General features: G+C 41.1%; 1 protein-coding gene across 2 annotated transcripts in view; it reads right to left on the bottom strand.

Annotated features, from left to right (window-relative positions):
• The window catches only part of RPS6KA2 (ribosomal protein S6 kinase A2), a 309,537-nt gene that overhangs the window by 24,453 nt on the left and 265,377 nt on the right, over positions 1 to 19,707 (bottom strand). For both annotated transcript variants that reach the window (XM_074580253.1, XM_074580254.1), the window contains 3 exons: positions 12,307 to 12,409; positions 7,436 to 7,566; positions 5,566 to 5,691 (listed from right to left, as the gene is read on the bottom strand). In XM_074580253.1, coding sequence (XP_074436354.1) covers positions 5,566 to 5,691; positions 7,436 to 7,566; positions 12,307 to 12,409 — 360 coding nt within the window. The remainder of the gene's footprint in view (positions 1 to 5,565; positions 5,692 to 7,435; positions 7,567 to 12,306; positions 12,410 to 19,707) is intronic.

Below are 19,707 nucleotides of genomic sequence, written 5' to 3'. Positions count from 1 at the left end.
TGACTATGTCACTCACTGTTGTTAGCAAATAAATAGAGGTATACAGCAAGCCTGATTACACAGGCCTGCTAAAAACAGCTCTCACAAGTTACTGACTTCTATTTATTGATAGCATGTTGACACCACTTCTCTACTTCCAACCCTAATAATTCTATGATTCTATGATTTTTATAGCTAATTAAAATGCACCTTCTCCCAGTCTGCACATACCAAAACATGCCGAGATAGATGTACTTTCAGTGCTTTGTAATTACCAGAATCATATATGAACTGCAGGATTTACTAGGACTCTAGCATAAACTAACCTGTACCCCAGAGGCAGACGCGGGCTGTGAAATTTGGCTTTGCTCACAGCTGTGGAACATTTGGAGCCAAATAGTTGGTTAGTACATTCCAGAGATAGGAAAAAGTCATGAAATTCACACGTGTTTCGAGATCCAAATTTCACTGTAATATTGGCATCTGCAAAATTGTACTTGTCATTTGGGACTATCTCTACTGGATGTTTTTCTTTTTCAAGGGAGGGAGAAATGTATACCCTGTACTTTTACCCAGTCATTCACCCTGGCTCTAACAGCATGGAAGAACTCAAAATCCGTGAGACTTAACCAGTGAGATATTCTTTTGACCTGGAGAAGAAAACAGTTGGCATCAAGCTGTTGAATCTGGCACCTTATCACCCACCTCTGCAACATTTGGGGCAGTTACCATATTGGGGGAAGGAGAGGCCATAACAGCAGCAGTTTCTACTTGGCTAATATCCACCTGTAATCTCTCCTGGGGGTAAGGAGTCAATCTAAATAGAGAAATCTTTAGAAAAAGGGGGATGCAATCAGGACCTTTGCAAACTTACTTAACCGACATCAGTCAGAAGCTCATCTGAAAATCCAGCTTGAAAGCTTCACAAGTAAGGATCCAAGCTTGAAACCAGCACAATGGTTTCAAGTAAAGAAAAACTTTTGGAAGACACTAATTGCATCAAATCTCTGGCAGGTTTTGAAAAATCTGATTCACCAAGAGCTCTGAACTGTAGCATTTCCTTTGTTTTCCAAAATAGAGCTTTTAATCTGTTTAGGCTTCAATTGCAGACTTTCTTCCATCCACAGAAATCCCTCCCATCTGCTCTAGCATAATTCTTTTACTTAATTGACTTATTTTCTCTACACACTGATGTAACCACAATAGTTTGATCTGATTTTCCTTTGCTTCTGACCTCACTGTTACATTTGTACCCACGTGAAGCTTGTAATTGTGATCAACAACGCCAGTTCCCTTTGCTATTAAAAATCACTGTGCTGTAGTCAGGACGATCAATATTCTAGCAGAAGAATCTAAAACACCTTAAAGGCCCGTCAGAAGAGAAACACTTTTTTACCCAGATCCCTTCTTTATGCCAGAGTCTTATCGAGCATTCAGAAGAATGAACAATATACTTACTTGTATTTCATAACTTTATAATTTTTTTCACTTGGGAATGAGATGGAAAAAAGCCTAAGAGTATGTACATGCAGCAGAATATGATACAAAGATTTGCTAAACCAACATCTACCTGCACTGACCCAGGTAGGTGGCTACTAGTTTCAGGGTAGACTCATTTTGAGGGAAATCTGGCTGTCTACAAGGTTTTCTGTTGCATAGTATTGAAATGCTCTCAGAAGTGGAGATGTAAGTTTGAATTCTTAAATATTGCATTTAGGAGCCTGAGGGCATATCTAAAATAGATTTAGAGTTTATTATTAGCATTTCATTTTTACAGATGACATGGAAGAAGAGGGAAGAGGTTGCAAGAAAATTCTCTCCTTCTGCAGGTTCAATGATGGGATTTACAAAAGCAGTTATGTGCCTAAAGGTGCAAAGAGGCGTCTAGGGGGACTTCCAAAAGCAGCTCAGCAAGCGACATGCCCAATCTCACTAAAATCTGAAGCAAGTTAAATCCCAGATCTGTTCAAATGCTTTTCCAACACCAGCAAAGAACTTCTTTGCACTGCTAGACATCTAATTATCTCTATACGATGGCCCCCAATTAGTTGCAGATGGCCAGCAAAAGGAAAAGGGATGAAATGTTTTGCATTTTAACAAATACATTCTGCTTCTGGGCTAGGAAAGGTTTTGTTTTTCTGAGTGAATTTTCCAGCTGTAGCTCTGACTCAAGTTACTCTGGCTGGGTGCTCTGCTGTCTCACTATGGCACTACACAGCGATAGTAAATAAGGCCTGGTGAGTGGCAGTCTCCACGGAGGGATTATTTACCCAGTGACATGATGTGTGTCTTCCCGCGGTGATGCCACCACGTCATTTCCTTACCTCCCCCCCATCACCAGCTTCCCCTGGGGAGACCGGGATGATGCTCTCTGACGCGTCGGCAGTTCATCTTAAAGAGGGAGCTTTTAATGAGGTGGTGCCAGGCAAATGGGGTTGCTGCCTATCATACAAACTGTCACTGCAGACCTTTTTTCCTCTGAATGTTATGTACTAGGGAGCACTGGGAAAATTATACTTACTGAAAGAAATCAAAAGAGTCTAATTACAGTGATTTTTATAAAGAGAGTTAAAGGATGCATGTCAAAAGGGACTGATATATAATTATGATAATATCAGTTGCAACTCCTATGCTATCTAATTACTTGAAATGGGTGGCATTGTGCGATCTTTATGAAAGCGAGCTACTTTGATAACAAAATGATATAATCTTAATATGAAATAAAAATAAAATTGAAAGGAAAGTAAAATTAATATATTGGTAGGAATAATAATCAAAGAGGCAGCACTCAATGTGCTGGAAAGACAGTACAAACAGAAACCCACCAACCATCTCCAACCCCAAATCTGCATTACGCATTTGACTCACACTGTGTCAGAAACTGAGATGCTGTGTGCATTGCCTAAACTGGTAGTCAAAATCAAGACATATTGGCATGACAAGAAAAAAGTCATAAGAAATGGAGGAAGAAAGGACTAAAGAGAGGAAAGCTGCTGGAGAGCAGCTCTGTAGAGAGAGACCTGGGAGTCCTGGTGGACAACAGGATGACCATGAGCCAGCAATGTGCCCTTGTGACCAAAAAGGCCAATGGCATCCTGGGGTGCATCAAGAAGAGTGTGGCCAGCAGGTCAGGGGAGGTCATCCTCCCCCTCTACTCTGCCTTGGTGAGGCCGCGTCTGGAGTACTGTGTCCAGTTCTGGGCTCCCCGGTTCAAGAAGGACAGGGAGCTGCTGGAGAGGGTGCAGTAAAGGGCTACAAAGATAATTAGGGGACTAGAACGTCTCTCTTATGAGGAAAAGCTGAGGGACTTGGGCCTTTTCAGTCTAGAGAAGAGAAGACTGAGAGGGGATCTTATTGATGCTTATAAATACTTAAAGGGTGGGTATCGGAGGATGGGGCCAGGCTCTTTTCAGTCGTGCTCAGTGACAGGACAAGAGGTAATGGGCACAAACTTGAGCATAGGAAGTTCCACCTAAACATAAGGAGGAACTTCTTTACTTTGAGGGTGGCAGAGTACTGGAACAGGCTGCCCAGAGAGGTGGTGGACGCGTTCCTGTGCAACCTGCTCTAGGTGACCCTGCTCTGGCAGGGGTTTGGACTAGATGATTTCCAGAGGTGCCTTCCAACCCCTACCATTTACCCTGTGATTCTATGATTAATAAAAATGGGAAAGAGCAGAAACCTCGTAACCAAAGTGTTAAACTCTACTGGAGTTTTGAGTGCCTCCAGGTGTTGATTTTGCTCTGGATCCTCTGAGGAACTCCAAACCCCCAGCTGCTGAGTAGGTGCTGGACCCTCTTGGATTCGGCACTCAGACATCTTTGAGGACCAAAGTCTTTCTATTTTGGTTTCAGGCTGGCTGTATTATACTGATAAAACTGTCAGCAATACTTGATATAAATAAAATATGAAAGTTATTACTTTAATTTAACACATACTTTGTTCATCACGGATGTAATTTAATTACACAGAACCCATACCTACTATCACATAATGCCATCTGTTGACAAATGACCTGGACACTGGAAAAATCTAATTTTTCCATTCATTAGAAATGAAAATCCTAGTATGTTCATGTGCAAGCCCACGGACCTGCTGGTAGGTCCATACTCCTAATTATGGTGTAGCCTAGAAAAATCAACATTTATTTGAACAGTGACATCAACAAATTGTCAGTTGTTAGTGGTTTCCAGATTTCTGTGGTCACCACAGGCAGACACCAAAACTTTCATGGACTTCCATGGACACTGCATTACCATCAGTCTTGTAATGGAAAATAAGAATGAGAGAAAGGTTTAATATTATTCTATTGACTACCTGCAGCTCATTTATCTCACGGACTGCAGCTTGGATCACTTCTTTAAGCTCTCATAATCTTATTTAATAGCAAAGATACAATCTCATTTATAAGCTAAGTTTACAAAGCTTTTCTAAAATTTTTAAGTAAGAAAAGTAGAGTGGCAGTTGGCTAGAATCCCTCATTTACTGCTAGTTTGGTAAATACCTTTCTCTACGTACTGATTTCAAGGAGCTACTTTTTTTTCTTATGCTCACTTAAGTAATCTGTTCCCCTGAGATCATACAGAATGAAAGGATCTGCCTTAACTGCCCATGTCTTTTCAAATTCATTATATTAATTCCTCATTTAATCCAATCTTGTCTTTTTTTGGTACAAGGAAAAAAATACGAAATACCTTTCTAATATATGAGTTTTTTAATTGCTATGCCTTTTTCTTAAAGAAAACTGTTTGGAACTCTTTCTCTGAGACATAACCTCACCACTTGCCACATACTCTGGTCTTTTGTGCCCTCTGTAATAGCTGCATACTGCATACTGTTCATTCATTAGAGGACTTAGTCCTCTAAGCACGAGCAGTTCTATTGAAGCAGTTCTACTGAAGTTCTCCCCTGTCAAACAAAAGGTTTCCTCATACCTACATCCTAGCAGCTTCCTGGCCTCTGCGTCTGCAGTGACTTTGTTTTACACAGTGCTGCTTGACCAAGTCTGAAGTTCACCAACTTATCTTTAATATCCAACTAAATTCCACTGAATTAATATTTCATATCTCTGCTGAAGATTGCCTTTTGCTGCTTTGTGTAGCATGTTGGTATTGAACGTCAAGGAGACAAAAGGAAATCCGAGTTTTTGAAGGCAATCGTGGTTTTCACTGACAAGTCTGTCTACAATAAAAAGTCATGATTAAATAACTTGAGAAAGAAGAATAAAATGCAATTTCAACTTCATAAGTATTTTATACGTTATTTTGTTTATTTATGATGATTCAATGGAGAATCTGTTAAAAATCTTATCCTGTTTGCAAGGAGCATGGCTGAAATGATTAGCAGGATTTTCATGCAAGACTGTAAAGTTTTTTTTCCATTCGGGAATTTTACTTGATGAACTTAAGGTGTGAGAAATAATATAAGGCTTATCATGAAACCTGTCATCTGAAAGAAAGAAAGAAAGAACAAGCAACACCCACTAACAAGAAATAAGTCAACGAAATACCCACTGACCGCGCTGCTGCCCAGGCTGGCAGAGCAGTCTCAAACACATTTCTGGTGCCTACCAGAATGCTTTCTTACCTTCACCGCAAACTCTGTTTCTGTGGCTTTATGAACACATCTCTTGCACACTGAATAGGAGCCAATTCCTATGTCCTCCTTGATCTCGTATCCATCTGTAAAGTGAATGTTGTTCCCATGTAACTGCTATAGGAAAAGACAAAAGACAAGGTAATCAGGACAGGGTGTGTAAAAAGCAAGGACAAAAGAAGCAAGGCCTCATCTTAATAAAGGAAGCTCTTGATCTCATCTCCTTCACATAACTCTCTTGTCCTTAGCGGTATTTTGAAGTTCAGTTAAAAAAATCTGAAGCTCTTTGCTTAAAGACGTGTGTCCTCTCCCTTTTTACCTTTTTTCAGTCTGTAGGACAGAGTTGTCCATGCAGAAGTAATGGAAAAAAAGCAGCGATTTTCTAAACTATGTAGGGAATGCAGACAATCACCTCCTATTAGAGATTCACAGGAAACTGCCGGCACAAATCCCTTGACAAACCCGCATAACTTGACAATACACGCTTATTTCTAATTACTGAGGGCCCAGATAACTTATAAATCACTAACAGCTTCACAGGCTTCAAAACAGATACCCCACATATGGGGTGTGCCTCCACACCACTGGAGGTCTTGTTCAGAATACATTTAACTATGATTTCTGTGTGAGAGAAAAGTTACCATTTTAAACCAACCTAACCTAAGAAAATTCATTACTACTGAAAATAGCAGAAAAATAACTTAAAATTTTCTAATTTTATTTATTGAATAAATATGCCCTTTGGAAAACATTTGGGCGGGCAGATTGGTTAGATGGTGAAACCCAAATCTGAGGCCTTGCTGCAAATTCCATCCCAGGACTCAAGAAATGACCAGCAACTCTCAAAATCCTCTAGGATCCTCTGTCTAGAAAACATATCCTTGCTAGCAAAGTCTACACAGAACTGTCTAAATGGTAAGACATGCATGTGTTACATTCAATACATTTTTACAAAGCAAACCACAGGAATATATATAAAATTACTGGTACATAATTGCTGGAGTAACATTTCACCTGCTGTTGCACAAAAGAATCTTTAAAATATGACATATTCTGCTGTAAATTATTAAAATAGGGATGAAAACTATGGAAAACTATGAAAACCACAGGCAGGGGCTCTCCCCTTGGGGCATGTATACCTCTTGCTGTAGGTAAGAGAGGAACTTTTTCCTTGTGGGAAAATTTGCTGCATTTTTGAGCAGCCCAGTTCTCCTTCCCAATTCACTGTCCCTCTGATGTATCGAGCCATCTGTAGCACTTGATTTCTAGTTTAAATTACAATAACTGGACAGCGCGTTGTAGGGGAATGGCAGCAAAGAACCAAGCGCCTGGCAAGTGTCCTTCCCCCGTCGAGCCGCTGTGGGTTATATGAGTACACCCAGGCTCTCGTGCGATGGCAACAGGAACACAGGAATGGCCTCTTACGCACAGGAGCTTGGTCTCTGTGTCTGTGGGAGCCTAGAGCAGCAGTTCACTAAGCCCCTTTGCCAACACTGACTGTGTCATATAATCCAAGACAAAACTGTTGAGAAGGACATGCATTCACTGAAAAAACAACGCTTCATTACCTGCCCTGTATGCGCAGCAGGAATAGCGTTTCAGGTGTTGAGAAGTACTTTCATTACGGTTCTGATAAGGTGCAATTCCTATTTCCTTTGTAAAGGCTGTGGGGAACGTGAATTTAAAGATAGAAGCTTTGGGAAAAAATTCTCTTTTTCCACCTCCCACATGCTGCATGTAAACACCTCCTACTTACACTGGGTAGCTGTGAAGTACCAGTGAGAACGCTGAGGCAGTTTAAATACACTATGCGCATATGTAGCTGCCCATCAAGCGTGAAGTGCAACATCAGCATCAGTACCTGCACAATTGGATGGACGGTGATTTTGTGCACATCCTGCTGTGCAGGCTCCTGCACCAAGTTAGAGGCAACGAAGCTGAACCCTCTGAAAAGATGATGAGCATTGGCACTTGGAGGGACACCTGGGGAATCTGTAGGAGAAGGAAGAAAATATCCTCATGAGCTGCACAAAAGATCAGAAAGTAATAGCACGGCACCTGCAAAAGACACAGTCAACAGCAGATCCTGCTAAACTGGCAGACGCATGTGAATATAATTCACCTCCATACCAAGGCTTTGGTGTGCCTTCTCCATCCCGTTCCTCTAGACCTGAACAGTGTAGGGGTATTTATTGATTGCAAGGATCTCTCCTCCTAGATACAGAGGGGTTTTTTTCACAGTGCGTGTTCATTCTTTGAGGCTAGGAGAAGGATACATGGCTCCAGGCAGGGCACCCCTTTGGCTTAGTACAGGCTCTCCAGGGAGTGGAAAAAAGTTGTAAGCTGCTATATCTGTCCTTCGCGGCACACCTTGACTACAGAAATTACAAAGGTTAAAGTGGTTTCTGGGTATTGTGGTATGTTGTGTGGGTCAGGAGAATGTAGAGAAGACAGGACCTGAAGCAAGTGTAAAAGTGTGATGCTCCAGTAGTGATGGTCTGTGGCCTCATAAGGATCTTTCTGGCGCAGCTTTAGGAGCTGGGACTTACTCCAGCAACAATGCTGGTTGACTTGTCCTCAGGTGAGCAAAATGACTAGGAGTGTTGTACTAAATTTCATGGACTTTTTCTCCCCACTCCTTTCCCTGGCATGGCAAATCCAGGCGAGGAATGGCTGGAGACCAAAGAGCTCTCCCTTATTCTGCATTTGGAATGTAATAACTGGAGAGCAGTTCCTGGTACCTACGCCACTGCTCAGTGAGAGAAACAGCCTGCCAAACTGAGAAGACAAGAGTTGTGCTTCTCTTAAGATTCTGAAAAGCTTTAAAGAGATCTTTCTCCCCAGTATATGTTTTGTCCCAGGTATTTTCATAAGCAAGAAAGAGTTGCATTGCAAACCATTCCTTAGTAGCTGGGTAGCTGGCTGGGTATTATAAAACCTGTAGTACTAAAATTTGCTTACCTTTTATTTTTTCTTTTGTTGGGTTTCATTTTTTTCCCTCTCCCCTTCACATTTCCTCCAGTGCAACATGTGATTTACCATGGCAAGGTTACAAAGCTAAACTTCCTTTAGAAAGCTATCTCCTTGTAGGAATCTGTAAACATCCAGTTTCACTAAAGAAAATACATCCCTACTGGACCTTATATCTGACTCACCTGCCTAGACCATCAGCAGCACCCATTAGTGTGTAGGACAATGGCGTGGAAGATTGAGTATTGCCTGAGGTCCTGAAAATACGTGAGAATGTAAGCATTTCCTTTTGTCAACATTCCCTGTATGAATCTACCGGTCAAACGAACAGAGGATCTGAAGCCAGAATATGGTAAAAACAAATTATCTGCTCGGAAATAAACAAAACTGAGGCTGCAGCTAATTCTATATCTCATTACAAAGCCGCCTCAGCTTTACAAGGAATCAGAAATAAGCACAGCAAGTCAGACCTCACTGCAAAGTACGTGGAGAACCTTGTCGTTTGGTAAAATGACGTGGGCTACTTGTTTATCTCAGTGTATTGGTGGGCACTCTCCTTGCAAATACATGGATGAATCACACTAGACCTCTTGCATCACTGGGTACTTCTTCCAATGGCATATATACAACAGTGATTTTCCAAGAGGGATTAATTAAGAGGAAAGAATGTTTGTTTTATAAAAGGAATGACAATAATTCAAATCCGAACGCTCCTGAACTTCAGAAAAGCTGTGATCTGGCTCTAAAACGAAAGTGCTAGGTCATCTCTATTTAAAAATAACTGTTCCTTTATAATTCACTGCCAATCTCTTTATCAAGCACTGTAGAAGAACTGCTGATTATTTGGTGTTCCATATTAAACATTCATCACCAACAACTGATATGCCCATCATATGAATTAAATGTTAAAACATATGTGTTAAGTGCAAAATTATGTTCAAATCATGTTAATTAACCGGTAGCTATGAAACCTAAATAATTTTCCTAGTCTTGATAAATCCAAAATCATTTGATCTGTCTGAATTAGACCCACTTGCAAACACCAATCCTGTATAATGGTTGTCTTTCTCCCTGTGAAAGTCATAATGCTTTGTCCCACTAGAGCATCTAACTTTACAGGATTTTCACAGGCTTCATAAATCTTCAGTAATTTACTTCAGTATGCTTCACTGGGGTTAGCAAACATTGTTATTTTGTTTGCAGAGGAGGAAATTTAGATACTTGAGGCGCAATTTTACAAATTTTGTCTCAGCAGTAAAGCCAGCCTAAGACATCCCTGCTGGTCACAGCAGGCTGCTCCATCGCATACAACAGCACAACCATTTGTGGACTGAAATCTAAGTTGGATCACCAGAATGATCTTGGTTTGATCCTTGTTCATATCGCCATTTATAACCTGGATTCCTTCAGTCTCCTGCTCCCTGTGAGGAGCTGAGTCAGCACAAATGAGATGTGGGTCCAGAGGGGTGGACTTAGGAAACAAGTGTCCAGAAAAAGCAACTCCCACTCAGACAAATCCCAGAGAAAAAGTGATGTGAAACTATACCCACAGAGATGAACTCTCCATGTCAGAAACCACATCTTTGGCACACTCAGAGCTGAGGTTAGGAATCCACAGAAAGACGTTTCAACCTTCAGGCTAAAGAAACTGTCTGAGAGACAGCAAATTACTGGATCCAAAACTTTGACATAAACCTGTTTCCAGGCAGGAGAACTCATTCATAAAGACAGAGTGCAGAAGGACTGCATGTATCTGTGCCCCCTCCTTGGTAATGTCTTCCTGACAGCTTCATTAAAATACAACTGCATCATCATCACGAAAGAGGAATTATTACAGTGCTTTCTGGCTGGGTACGTTCTCAGTAACAGGGTAAGTTTGTATAGAGCCTGTGTCATCACAGAAAAAAACACAAAATAAAAAAGGTTCTTGTTTGATTCCACCAAAAATATGGGTGGGTATTAAACACTCTTGTGATGCTTTCCCCATCTGGTTGACCTAACCAGTCAACAGTCAGGGGCTGCAAGATATGCTGGAGTCTGCGAGGGCTTTTCTATCACTCTGGAAGTGTAAAGGGATTCACACTTTCAATTACAGCTATTTTGAAAGGTCAGGGTTTGATTCTCAGGCCACTTTCCATAAGAGCATGAAGCAGAACTGAGACAGGCCATCACCCCACCCCAGCCATCACCCTAAGACAAACCTACTGAGTCAGTGTCTTGCATGAGATATCAAATTGAATTAGGCAACAGCAGTAACATGTAAAGTGTAGAATATAACCCTGCACATGCATGAAGTACAAGGATTTTCATGCCAGTACAACCAATGAAGCATGGACTTCCAAAGCAATCCAAAATCACAATGCTTCTCTGAGACTTTCCAGGGCAGCACCAGCCTGCACTTCTCTTAAGATCAGACTAACTTGCAGTCTCCAATACTTCAGAGAAATGGATTCCTCTGGAATCTAACTTAAAGCTAAAATCAAAGGTGTGAAATGTCTGGTATCCAAAGATCATTTGTTTCAATGGTGTGGGACAGGAATTATCAGAACATCACTAATCTATACTGGAGACAGGTGGACGCTTCAGTTAGACCCAAATAATCAGAGTGCAACATTTTTTATAGCTTGTGAAAGTCAGCGTGTCCTTGCCAAAAAAACTAGGAACGAAGACTGATAAAAGACTTTGAACAGACACCACCATTTCATACCCCATGAGAGGAGGTTTGAGCAAAGCTTTGAATAGAAGTTTCGGCTAGTTTTAAGAAAAAGGCTGAAGGTCATGATGAGCCTGAACAAAAACTACAGGAAATCTCAGCTCTGATTTGTGTGCTATAATGCAGGTGTTTTCATAATGAAAGCTCAGATCTTTTGCTCTCACTGCAATAGTTTTGGGGCAATTTGAGGGTTGAGGTTAGAGACCTTATACTTGGTTATTACAGCAATACTATGTGATATTTACAGTGCTTACCATCTTCCAGGAGTTTTAAAAACAGCAGCTAATTAAATTTTTACATTTTAGAATGTACAAATAGGTACTTCTTTACATAGGAATATCACAGGCAGAAATGTAATGTACTTTATCCGTGTCTAGCAAGAGGCAACATTATAACTGGGATTACCACCCCGAGGTTACCGATATTCTTGCTTTCCACTAAAGGAGTGGAAAGATGGTGCTTTGTGCAATAATCACCTTCATACAGACACTGCATAAAGTGTGATATTCCTGTTAGGAAAGAGAAATTGTAGGAACAACATTCTCACTGCAAGGATTTTCTAAATATTGTGGGCCAAATTTCCTGTTGGCGTAACTCCACTGATCTAAGAACTTGATGATTCTCCATTACTGTTAACCACATATTAACCTCCAACAGTCCACAGTCTACGGGATTTCATAATTAAAGAAAATGTCTATGGGATATATAATTAAATACTAACTTGCAGACATGCGAAGTTCTTTGAAGCCAAGGTAATTTAAAATAGTTAAATTCAGCTAATGTAAGCAATGATAAGAGTAATAAAATAGCAAATCAATAGTTATTTTTCCTATTCAAAACGTGAAATCTGTCCTTCCTGAAGACAAATTAATGTGAAGTTGGTGAAATGCTTATAAGCTTTGCTTGGAAATGCAAAACAATCTGCTTCCTGCTGGATATTGCAAAACCCAGTACAGCCACAGGTCATCAGACTTTTAGACCCCGTTGGAAGGGAGAAGGGAAGGAAGAATGAACTTACTCACTAAAAAGATGCATTACCCCTTACTAACCTGTGGGGGTCCGAGATGTGAACTCTGGATCAAAATGAAAGGTGTCTTCTGGCCGTCCCACTGCGGGCTTGAAGGGTGGCTTGATTTCTTTCCTGTATAGTTTCTACAAGGAGAAGAAGAGATCACAATCAACAACAATCTGTACACCTTCGGCATCTGCAGATAGGCTCCCCTGCTTTGTTTAGGGTGTCCTCTCTCAGCTCTGTGCCATCCTTGCAAGACTGACAGAAGAGGATGATGTACCTGTAGGTCAGGCTCCTGCTTGACTGGTCGGCTTAAAAGCTGTGCCCTGGATGGTCCCTGCACTTTTTAGTTACTGGGATCCTTAATATAAACACAGATGCTTTTGGTAAAAAGTTAGCTCATAGACTGGCACAATATTCCAGCTGGGGCATCTGGAAAGTCACTGGTCTGAAGAGCAGGACTGGGAGGTGCGATGGTAACACCAGGAAACTGCATGGGTGACTTCGGCAGCGCAGCAATGGCAATCAGCACAAAGAACCACTAGGAAGCGGTGTCTGGTTTAGCATTTATTATTTGTCAAGAACTAGCAATATGTTTGACACCCTGCCAGACTGAGCTGAGCAACAGGCCCGGCTGCCTGGTGCTTACAACCTAAACAAAAGACTTGTTCTTTTGGCATATCTGGTAAAAGAGAACAGGCTCACAGCTGAGGATAAGATGAAATTCCCATCAAAAGATATTAGGAAGAAAGCACTGCAGATGGGTGGGGAATCATGCTGAAGGCCTACACGTGGCTTGCGCAGAGGAGCAAAACTAAGAAGAAACATAAGGAAGAGAGGAAGGTATATCACAAGTAAGCACGGCCAGGTGTGTGAGCTTTTGCTGGCGAGGGAGGGGACACGTAGGGGATCACATAAGTGATCACATAAGTAAGAGTCATCACAAATGCATGCTCATACACTGCCGTTATTACCAGAGGTTTTGTGGCCTCTTTAATCGTGCTTAGTGATCTTTAAGACGTTGCTACTCTGTGCTCCTTTGCAAGCATTCATAAATACACACACACAGACACACGCACTCTGGGGTATGAACAAACTGAGGTGCTGCATGTCTGGATCTGATCCAAAGCCTACAGAGGTTAATGGAAAGAGTCCTATCGATTTCAGTGATCTCTGCATCATCTCTGCTTGAAATGGCCAAACCCGAACATCGTGCTGATTGGCAGCATGAGGAACAGCGCTCCAGTTTGACTCCCTGCCCCACGTTTCAGTCCCTAGACTGCATTCCCTTTCCAGCAATGCATTTGTTCTCAGGTTTCAAAGGTCCGAATTAGTTGCCACAGACAGTGCCCAATAATTACCATGTCTGAGCATAAGTATAACGTTTCATCCAAACTTTCAAGTCATAATAGGAGCTGGAGAGTTCAATTTTGTGACTGTTTGTAACATATATTTTCAGGTTAGCTCTTAAAACAACTTCATAATGAGCTGATTTTTCAAAATATTTAACAGAGATTAATACATGCTTGTCCAACTCTTTGCATGCAGGAAGATTCTTTTTAACTGTGGGTTTTGCGGTGAATTAACTTCTGGAATACAAAGCACGTGGTCAAACCTAAGATATATACACATCAATATAATTTGAACTTGATTTTGCATAGATAAATAAAGGTTCTTGAGGCAGGACATTCTGTAGCGTAGTATTAGCATTAGCATAAAGCATATGTTTGTGGTTGAATTATGATTCCCTGGAAAAGTGGAATGGTGAGACTGGAAATGACTCTGCAATAATTAATGGCCATTTCACCATAAAAAGTTCCTGCTTGCGTAAAACTGCTACGTATCTTCTGAGAGAAAAAAGAGATGAATAATTGCTGTGAGCCACAATGGAAAGCCAGTCTTCCAAATAATTAAAAGCAAAATTGCACTCTTAGACAGGAAGTGTCACTCATCAACTGAAAAGTATCAACCTAGTAATTAACATATAGCTTTTTCTCTCTGCACAGAACTTTAAAAGAGAACTGAGCACCTACTGAAGGTTTTTCTGTCACTAGGATTTCACCTTGGGAAAGCTATTTACTTCCAGCTTCCCTTTATTTGTCTTAATTCACAACTGCCGTCCTTCTACTGCAGAAAGCACTATGGTCGCACACACATGCTTCCTCCTTGAATTAAATGCACCCCTCATCCTGTGAGGTCCAAAAACTGGAACACGTTTTAGAGTCGTACATCATTTGGGAACGGCACTCTCTTTTGATTATCGTAACCATATTCTCCCTGGCCTCTTAATTTCTCCCCCCATCTGTAGTTTCTTAAGTGCTGTTGGAGCTACATTTGTATTTTGAATCCCTAACCCACATCCTCCACTACTAGGGAGGGATTTAAGATTCATCGTGAGTCACACGCCACCTAAAGATGTGTAATCACAAATTCGCTTGCTGGGAGGGGATGGAAACAAAGAAGTTGCTTGTGCGAGTGAAAGGCACCTCCTCTGAGCACAACCCGGATAACTCCCTTTTCCATTTCCTTTTCCACTTGTGATAAAAATTATTTCTGGTGTTTCTGACTAGACAACTAGGAACAGCAAAAGGTAAACTGCCTAAAACTTTTTTTTTCCCCCAAGCTCTTGAATCGGGTAACTAAATTAAATCTTTGAGGAACAAGAACAAGCAGAGCGGTGTCGTCTCTTGGCTTCCCCATCCCGCACGGGCTCCAGTTCTCTGAGTGAGCCACTACAACCAAAGCCAATTCACTGAAGCACACTAAACCACAGGGCAGCACAACACAGTTAAAAATGAAGGCTTGCTGCAGGCAGAACGCTTCTTCCTTTGAAAACCCGCATCCTGTAGACTGCAAAACACAACGTGACACAAACTGATCTAAGAAAACAGTAAGAATCACAGCCGTTGTTTTCTATACACACAGAGAACAAATCTCTTGGAGCATTTGAGATCCTTCTGGATTTTCCAAGAATATTTCTCATTTTAGGTGAAATGTATTAACCTATTATCTCTTACTGCGGTCCCAAAATTATTTTAGGCTGACGGATCACCTTGATCTCTTCCAACAGAAGCCAACCAGAGTGGCAAATGGCATAGCAAGTTAAGTTTCAAATCTTGTCTTTGACTATTTCTATTATGTTGTCACATAACTTATGGTAAAATTTAGACAGTTATCTTCTTCCCAAGCCATGGGGATCCTGGCTCTGTATGCAGAAATCACTGGGAGTTACACCACCTATTTTAATGGGAACAGTGTCCCAGTTGTCCCAATTTAAATCCCAGTTTTCATATCCAAATTATTATTTTGGGGCATCTTATTAGGCATTCAAAAAGACTTTGGATATGTTAATGCTAACTGGAGCATTTAAACTTCAGGTTGGGTGTTACATGTTATTTTGCATGGGTATAAGAAGTTGAAGATTTTTTTTTCATAGAATCATAGAATCTTCATGGTTGGAAAGGACCTTTGAGATCATCGAGTCCAACCAAACAACTTACAATCTCTGCCACTAGAGCATGCCCTGAAGCGCCACATCTAGTTGTTTCTTCCACATTACCTCCACATCTGTAAAGGAGAACTGTATTCCTTAGCCATCAATGTTTTATTGAGAATGTAATTTCTGTCTTTATTGAGAATGTAATTTCCAGTAAAGAATAACCCCCCCACATCCCACCCCCATTTTTTAAAACTGGCCACAGCATTGACTTATCACAGAAAAATGTGACTGCCAGGTATCAGGAATCACTGCGCATCATGCACAGCTGTCAGATCCGGAGGCTGTGTGGAGGGAATGCATAATCCATAGAATGAGGGGGATAAACTTCAAGGTGTGAAAGTACTGATTTAGATAATCACACCTGGATACGTATCCATGCTTCTGTCTGCTTATCAACCCCTCACATCCTTCTGAGATTTTGATAATCAGTACCTTCAGTTTGAGAAACTACAAGGTTCTATCAACTTCCTTTCTCATTCGGGGCAAAAACCTTTTTTCAAAGAACTAATTTTCCCTATAAGAATGTACGTTGCCAGACCCCTAATATGAGCTTCATCTGAACACCTCCTCAGCTGATAGTCAAGTAATGCACCACGGAGAGTAGTAACAAAATGCTGTGACATGCGTCTGTCTCTTGTTACTTATAAGCAGCTAATTTTTCATCATCTTTAAAAAAAACACACTCCTAAAAAAACCCAGAGATGTAAATGCCCTGTACGTGTGCCTGGCAAATATCAAGAAAAAGAAAAAGGTTTAATTTAATTAAAAACTATTTAGTCATTTCCTCAACTGAGTTTCTTTGATGAAGAATTGAATTATTCCTTAGACACCTCCTAGAAATAGAAAGATGCTACCCTCCACAGTGACGCACTTGTAGTGTGAGAATAAACTCCCTTGATACATGCACCTGCTGTGGAAAATCCAATAAGCAGACAAAAGGATGAAGCACCTTCTAAAATGCTTGTCCTCTCCTAGATTAACGACTCAATGTTATTGCCTGCAAATGATAGAGAAGCTAGCAGAAATCAGACCTTGGGATCAATTTTTGCTGTTGGTAAAACCCGCAATTAAATAAGTCATGTTTTCAGTTTTGTTTGATCTCTGATTAATATTGAAGGAAACAGAACTTGAGTCCACTTGCTTCCCACTCTTTCCCTCAGCTGTATTTGACAGTTCATTTTCTAGCATGTCATTTGCTCTAGTTCCAATTTAGCCTGTCATCTAAACAAAAACTACTGTTTATAGCCCACTCCTCCGACTGCAGTCTGCAAAAATGGATTTCATTTTTCATTTTCAGTGAAAAGCCAGAAATCCTTTGTGCGTGACCTGGAAAGAAGAAACAGTAATAAGAAAATCAGGAACAAGACTGTGCCTTCTCAGAGCCAATGACTGGAATTATCTGACGTCAACTCGGTTCGGGTCTGCTTGTCTTAAGGAGAAAAGGGGTTACAAGGGTAGTAAGCAGGTAAAACTCAGAAGGAGCTGGACATCTATTCTCCTTCCTGTGAATCCCAGCCTTGATCATGAATGACAGTCCATTCATTTAACAAAGGATCCATTGAATTTGCATCACAGGGCCTACTAAATGCCTTAGAGCAGCAAGACTGATATTTGCAGAAACCTTCCTCTGTTCTTTACCCTGGGAAGTGGGAATTTAGGGTTTTGTTACCGGGTGACAACAGCTGCAAAACGAGACTGTTACAGAGATGAGCTCACGCCACAATTTAAGTTTGGGCATAAAAACTCCGTGTCAAATTATCCACAGTTCATTTAGTGCTACTTGCACACCAGAAGTTAAACTTCGGGTGGCTGGAGATTTGTGCTGAAGAATGGCACCCTGGAACACGGGAATGGCATCTGGGAAAGGACAGGAGGAGGACGGTTGTTCTCTGGCCACGCTCGTGTTTTCCAGGATTGCACCTATTGCCTCTGCGTGCAGTGGTCATCAGCACTTGCTGAGCTTGGTAGGACCATCTGCAGCATCGTAACAGGGGGATTTTTTTACACTGCGTGTGTTGTTTCCACTGGGTTTGCTGCCTTCATCCAAACCCGACAATAAGTCTGGTTGCGTTCGATTGAAGACAGTGAGGGTTGGGAAACGAGTGGGAAATGACTGCTCCAACAGGTAAACACTTGAGCAACACAGTAACCAAGCCTCAACCCAAAACCCAAGAGAACAGCTCTGACAGTACTCTGAAATGAAGGTCCCATTTATACATTTCTGTCTGCAATTCTAATGACCTCATCACTGCGATATCTACACTTCACACACAACTTGGAAGGAAGCAGCTCTTTTTGAATCTCTTTTTAAAATTACGTGAAGCAACTTAGTGGTTTGTTCCCAGTTATCACATCACACTTGTAGGAAAAATCTTGCCTAAAAAAAGACCTGTTTCTTACTGGGTTTCTAGAAGACACTAAACCATTCTGACCCTTTGTGATAACGCGGCTCTTGATGGAGGATCATTTTACTACAGTCGCTGAAAGTTTCTGTGCAGTCAATCGCAGCACGCCTGTCTATCATACCTGCCAAGGTAGTATAGAAGCTCTCCAAAAGAGCTTGCCTCCTGCTCTCTGCGGTCTTTATATTACCAAGGTATAAAATAAATCAACATTCATGCCCTGCCTCAACAACGTTGTTTGCTGACTGCCTGCAAATTGATGTGAGTGATTCTGTATACGTACGTGATGCGAGAACAAAATGAGGGCATCGGGGACTCTTCTCCTGCAACTGTATAGAGATCAGCACTAAACATCCGTGCCTGATCCATTTCTGTTCTCTGACCCCGCTCTGTTTCTGTCCACGGAGAACACGTCAGCAGTTGGTTGGATCACCATCATCGTAAGGCAAGTCCCTGGCTTCAGCTCAGGGCCAGGCTGGCTCACACCACTATGAAACGCGTACAATATTGCTGCTGTAACTAGATAAGCCTCCCAAGATCTCCGCGAGTGATAGTAAAATTAGGATTAAATGAGCAAATATATTGCAAAGATGATAGCTGACCTGTGTAATAATGATCCGTCTGTCTCCAAGAGAGTGCAATAAGCACTAATTACGTTGGATTAAAATGGATCTTTACAGCTATATTTTACAGCAAAGTTAGAGGGCTAGATAAGACATCAAAGGGCAATTAAATCCACATGCCCCGCTAGCTCCAAGTCATGTTCAAGCATACCTAGCCTCTTCATGGTAGACATTTACCTAACCCATCCATAAGAACTTTTTCAGACAATGTACAATTTCCTCAGACAGGCATGAAATTGTTCCCTAAAAAACTGAGCTTGAAACAATCACCAATCGAGAAGGTGGTCTGAGGAGTCTGATAGTCCAGAACTGACTTTGCTGAAAACTTTTCCAAGATGCAGAGCCTCATTTCTCTGTGATGAGTTACTGAGCTGCTCCACTAGCAAACACAGAAGAAGGAGAAACGCTCTCACTGCTCCAGTGCTCCTTATTACGTTAAGATGTACGCACTTGACCTGTATTTTGATTGCAAAGCTGAGGACTGCGGAGATAACACGGGAATACAGAAAATAATAATAATAAAGAACCGAACTCTTCAGGTCTCTCTATTTTTTCTTTTCACTTAATGTTTTCATAAATGTAAAGTCTTTATATAGAATCTCATGATTAGTAAGAAGCAGAAGAGGTAAGAGAATCTAGACTCCAGAATATACGTAATGGGACTAAAAGTTGTGAGGACCATGAAGGAAAATTTCAAACTCCACTTTCAGTGATCATCTCTTAACATGCTTATGAGTCATGACAACTCTTTAACAGGCAATTTGAATTAGACTGATGAATTTTTCCAAGATAAATGATTCTGTGGGCCTTTCAAAGGCCACCTGGACATCACAAAATGTGCTTTTGCAGAGGAATTAACTTTACTGTAAAGCCCTGAGCAGTGGTTTGAGAATGTCTCTGTCACATACATTCAT

This window comes from Larus michahellis, chromosome 3, assembly GCF_964199755.1.
Source record: "Larus michahellis chromosome 3, bLarMic1.1, whole genome shotgun sequence".
NCBI lineage: Eukaryota > Metazoa > Chordata > Aves > Charadriiformes > Laridae > Larus > Larus michahellis.
The sequence above is the reverse complement of the archived record's forward strand: the minus strand, read 5'-3'. Positions and strand labels throughout refer to the sequence as shown.